Below are 5,707 nucleotides of genomic sequence, written 5' to 3' on the forward strand. Positions count from 1 at the left end.
GAGCGACGAACAAACAAGTAAACGATACACTTGAAAATTATCCATAGGGAGTGGTATTGACAATCCGGAAATTTGTCGACTGGTGCTACGCCGCGTCGCAAACTTGACAAACTGCTCTCATCCACACCTGCAGCTCATCGATCTGGTTTACGTGAATGCGGCTTTCCACAATACAAGTACAATGCCGGAAGGACTTTTCGTAGTAGCTGACAATGCGAAAAAGTTCGTGTGCAACCGAAAAGGGAGAGGACCGAGAGGGACAAGTTCGAGAAAGGAAAAACCGACCTACGCCCAATCAATAACTTTCACGGCCAGAGGGACGGCGTCACCAGCACGCGGTCGTTACACATGTATAGAAATGTTCCTTTGCGTCACTCATAATATGTCTGGACCATCAATAACAGTGGGACTGTATCCAATTACCCCCACAACAGGTACAATAGAATGAGTAGGTGCCACAAGCAGTGCTTAACAGTTAGAAGGTTTGTATTCATACCACTGAACAAGTGAATAGGCGCCCCGATGTTCACTTCCCCCCCGTGGTTCTCATGAGCCTTTCGCGGGAACGGAGAAGCGAATGCCAGGGACAACACCTCCTCCTCCTACGGAGGGAGAAAAAAGCTTGTACCGGAGCAGCACTGAGAACGAATACCCTTTGGAAAACTTGTCACCGCCCCTGCTGCTCAAAGGGCGCGTCATTTCTGATAGACCGAACGCAACAATACATGTAAATGTCTTCACATGGACTCTTCAACCTCGCCTTTATGTCCTATTTGTTGCAAGTGTGTCCCGCACATCGGGGTGTCATCTTCTGACGCCTGAAACCGAGGATGCCCACCACCTCAACCTACGTAAACCAGGGGAAGGACGGGCGTAGATGCAGCTAGCATTTCAGCTTCCTTTCCCCATGTAAGCATGTCATGCACTTCCGCCCCCTAATGTCGCCACCTTTTCTTCCAACAAAATCACACATACATACACAGTGTTTGATGTGTTACCTTTCTAGAGATGCCACGGTGAGAGTGAAGGCGAGGAGGAGCAGGAACATAATTCAGTGCTGGACGAAAAGGGGGATGTCCACCAGACGCACCGCTCACTACGTGTAGTGTGTATGTACTTAAATACGCTTAAGTTACTTAATGTTAAATAGCGCGCCGTCAGTCCTGAGCTGCAAGAAGGAAGCGCCTCCACAGCTCATCGTCGTTGGGCCCGTCACCGGGTTCGGTAGAAATCGATGAGGGCTCGTGCAGATCCTTCTTACGTAACCCCTTCTTCTTTGTGGGCTCCTGTCGCAACGCAAAGGTAGCAACTGTTGTATTAGGGTCTGGGGGTTTCCCGCTAAACTTGGGTTCAACTCGTTTCGTCGCATCGCCTTGCACTCCTTCTGCAGGCCGTTCCTCCTCATCCTCACTGCAGTATGGCTCATCTTTGTGATCCATCACACCATCAACTATGTTGAATGAACTGTAATGTTCAATTACCTTCATATGCTTTGCCTCAGACAACCCCATTGTGTCGCGATAGTGCTTGTTTGATTCAAATGGGGGTGCACTAAACCATGGGATGCGTCCACGTTGCCAGTCGTATAGAACCATGCGTGCTGCTGCCTCTGTATCCGGCTCTCCTCCCGTTACGAGTTTGCCACGAAGTTTCGCCAACTTCTCAAGAAAGTCGTTTACGTCCCGCCAACTCGAAATGCCGTACGTCGCAGCAATGTCTTTCGGTTTCACGATGTCGAGGACTGTATTCACCACATCTGTTTTATCAGCGTTCCCCAGGCGCTCCACTCGAACTACACCCTTAAGTACAGCTTGCACATCGTTGTTTGTCTCGCGGTCGTAAACCACCCCTGGGCAATCAATCAAAAAGATATTCCTTGTTAGCGCAACGTACTGCCATACCTTTGTTTCCCCCGGAATTGGCGCAACCTTGCATACAGACTTGCGCCGCAGTGTATTGATCAATGAACTCTTCCCAACGTTCGGGTACCCGATAATACCCACAGATATTGGTGTTTTAGTGCGACTGCTCCCCCGGTGGGTGACATTCTGCAGCTTTGAAAACTGCCGTAGAAGCGATATCACACTTCCTTTCCCAAAGGGATGGTTTACACTCGCATGGAAAGCGACCGTAGGATAGTCCTTACTCAGAACCTGAAGCCATCGGGCAGTGGCCCACAAAGGAATGAGGTCGCATTTGTTCAAAATGAAGACGAAGTGCTTATATTTCTTTTCTTTTCGCATGTAATCCTCGAGGTACGCACTGCGCGTTCCCAAAGGGTCGCGGGCATCCAAGACGTACAGCACGACGTCTGAGCTGTCAATGACCTTATAAAGTTCGTTCCAAATACGGTTTGATTGTCCCTTGCGCAAGAGACCTTGGTTCTTTGAACGATCGAGGCGCTCAGTCTCTGATTTTTTCACGAGATCACGATCCGTCCCTTTCTTGTGAGTAAGATACTCAGTGTTTTTCGACTCTGCTTTCCTCGCAAAATCTTCCATATCAACAGTGTCTAACCGAATTCGCTTTCGATTAGATTTGTCACCGAAGGTCTTTTCCCACTCCATTAGCTGCCTGACACTGCCTTCCTCCTTTTCGGTCATTGTGAGAAGACTGAGGGGAAGTTTCGATTGCTTAATGACAACACTGTACGGGTCTCTGTATTTAGCACCCATTTCTGTCCTAAACTTTTGCAGTGCCTCCTGCCCAATAACTCTTGTGTTGCCAAACCAGCGGCGATCAGGTGCAACACGCACCATCTGCTGTTCAACACGATCCGACGCCTTTAAAACGCTCCCCTTCACAATGTGACCCTTTTCATCACGAACAATCTTGGAAGTGTACATTTTCAATCGCTTGATCGTCCGCTGGTCTCGCAAACTTGTTTTCGTGGGGTCCACACGGCGGTTAACATTCGTAGGTGCGAGGAGGCCTTTCCCGGCCTTTTTACCAGGCTTCCCCATTATCTACTCTACCTTCTCTGACAACTCTTTTAAAAGAAGTAATGGGTGAGGGGACTTATTAGACACATCAACCAAACGCCTTTGTATCACTCCGCTGAGGGACAATGCAGTATATTTGTCGTGCGCTGCCCAACAACGCAGCACGAAGGCTCATGCACTTTCCCCACGTATTATTGCACCGTCTGTTTAAAATTGGGGGATGATAAAATGAAAAAGAACACAGAGCTATTAAAGGTGTGGAGTGAAGGACCCACTTTACTTTTCTTTTTTGCTTTCTCATCTCCCCTTTCCTTGTTCATTTACCTCCTCACCGTTGGTTTGATAGCTTGGTCAAGCCACGTATATCGACATGCAGCTTCATCAAGATCACTTGGACCGATTTCTACGAAATCCTCGAGTCCCATTATCTTGTGCACAAGTTCTGTATCTTCCTCATTGCGAAGTTTGCAACTCAGACAAACACAAAGGAAATCGTGAAACCCCTTCATCTCATACTTTTCCGCCGCATTTATCGTTTGCAGATAATGCATGATGTTCAAGTCATTCATAAGGCGGGTAGTGAAAAATTCTCTCTCCCAGTCGTCCTTCAAAACATGCTGCACGTTACGATATATGCAGGGCCTAACTGTGCTGCTCACTGCAACCCCATCCATGCCGTACTTAAGTGTCCACTGGGCAAGGCTCTCGAGAACCGCTTCCGGATAATCAAATTCAATATCTTCCTCTTCGCTTGATTTCTCAATAAATTTTAGCCGGTTAAGGTGATCCTTTGATACCTCCGCGTACTTTCCGTCGCTACAGTGCACAACCGCGTAAAGGGACCTGTCAACATTTGCGGTGTTGTAAACGACACGAATGCCGTGTGTGGAAAAAACCATAACTTGATTTCGCCGCGGTGATATATATTTATATGTGTTAGTGGCTCAGTATCTTAGACAGAAATGTGAACAAACAAGCGACAAGAATGGGAGTACGCTAAAGTACATGTGTGTGTGTGTGGGGGGGGGAGGAGGTTTCGTCGTGGCCATATAACATGATAGTCCACGAAGAGCAATAATAATAATGACAACAACAGCACACCAGCAACTTTAATGAATAAAAAAATATTGATATTATCACACGGAGCCCTCTTCCAGAATACTAAATTAACACAGCTCACCGCCACGAAAGCAACATAATTAGTTTTCAATAATATTTCAAAAAAAAAAAGTAAAAAAGAACGACAAAGGACGGTAAAATAATTGCAGTCGTGTCCAATTCGATAAACTCAGTAAAACGGACGCTGGAAACCGTCAGTCATCGGGGAAAGGTTCATCCTTACGTTCAAATTCGCACATGCGTCGTGATAAATACCGACGACGAAACACAAACAATGGCCCAACAAACAGGAAAACAGCTCCCAAAGCATAAGGGGGCACATACACATATTACCACAAGGTGGCGACGGCATGAACTGACCAAGTTTTACCCCTGCTAAAAAAATCAACTTCTTACACGAGCGGCTGCCACAATAAAGAAGGAGAGCGGCCAGCGAACTCATCCGCTCCACAAACAAACTAGATCAGAGACCATCATAATAATGCCAGTAAAGAAAGCAATGCAACAAACCCCACGGCAATGACGGAAAGGAAAGTATAAACTGTCGGGCATTAAAAAAAAAAAGAGGATGGAACGCAGTGGAACCTGCGCCGTAACAACGGGACACGTCCATAATCAAAGCAATGCAAACAATAAACAAAGGGATAAACGTGTAGACGGAAATAAAATTAGTTCCACTTAGCAGATTTGGGGCATTACCATTGCACTCAGTGATCTCACCGATCTTTCCACATGAAGCATAAGCCTCACCCCAAACCCACCCGACACCATGACAAAACGTAAGCGAATCAACCTCTTTGTGTGGTTTGGAGGCAAGCGCGGTGTGCTAAGTAACAAAGCCTGGGTGCGAACATCTTTCTACCCATCTCCCCACTAAACGACAGGGAAGTCTGTAGAGAGGTTAACACACAAAAAGGTCTGCTGCTTGCAGATGCACATCTGTGGAGAACACAGTTGCATGTGTCGTTTGTCCATAGATAGCTAAGGTACGAATACAGTAACATAAAAACGATATGGTGCAAAGCGTTCCTCTGCACTGCATACATCCCCTGCCTTTCCATGGATTCAACAGAGGCTTCCCCCGGGGTGCGGCAAGTCTCAGGTTGTGTCCACCCCGTGTGCGTATCAGGCGTGCGTCTGCTTCCGTTGAAGCATTACGCATCTTGCACGCACCATCGACCGCCTGGCAGCGATCGGCTACAGCCTCGTAAAGTCTTCCATAGCTTCTTGACTGGGCTGCTCCGGCTACCCTGTCAGCAGCCCGTCGCCGACGTGCCTGCTTTTAGCCCACTTTACATCACAACCGGAGGACGCCCTATACCCGTTGCGGGACCCTTCACGTGCTTCGGGTTGCTGTGCACAGCCGAGGCCCGCGCGAAGAATTATTTCCCGCGAGCTGTGTACTTATGCCGTCGCTTCCCGCATTTGCTTCTTTCTCCTGTTCTACTCCGGGGCATTACCCGCGCACACCGCTTGGGTGCCATAGCTGGGTCCTGTCTTCACGCAGCACCGTCACCAAACCGGTGGCGTAACTGCACCGTCAACGTTCGCACACATTTAACGTATTCTTTATATTCTATCTAGCTCCATCCCGCCCCACGTGGAGTCGCGGAGCCACTTTCTCATTTAGACCCCCCCCCCCCCCC

At 48.1% G+C, this 5,707-nt stretch overlaps 2 protein-coding genes across 2 annotated transcripts; both read right to left on the reverse strand.

Annotated features, from left to right (window-relative positions):
* Positions 1 to 1,157: 1,157 nt before the first annotated feature.
* On the reverse strand, positions 1,158 to 2,963 carry TEOVI_000213500 (GTP-binding protein, putative; the record flags this gene model as incomplete). Its single annotated transcript, XM_067225249.1, has 1 exon — positions 1,158 to 2,963. One exon carries the CDS (start codon positions 2,961 to 2,963, stop codon positions 1,158 to 1,160), a length of 1,806 nt encoding a protein of 601 aa, XP_067081350.1.
* A 299-nt stretch (positions 2,964 to 3,262) lies between these two features.
* On the reverse strand, positions 3,263 to 3,841 carry TEOVI_000213600 (uncharacterized protein; the record flags this gene model as incomplete). The annotated part of the gene is made up of 1 exon (XM_067225250.1): positions 3,263 to 3,841. One exon carries the CDS (start codon positions 3,839 to 3,841, stop codon positions 3,263 to 3,265), a length of 579 nt encoding a protein of 192 aa, XP_067081351.1.
* Positions 3,842 to 5,707: the final 1,866 nt, after the last annotated feature.

Source organism: Trypanosoma equiperdum (genome assembly GCF_001457755.1).
Source record: "Trypanosoma equiperdum strain OVI genome assembly, contig: ctg_504, whole genome shotgun sequence".
Taxonomy (NCBI): domain Eukaryota; phylum Euglenozoa; class Kinetoplastea; order Trypanosomatida; family Trypanosomatidae; genus Trypanosoma; species Trypanosoma equiperdum.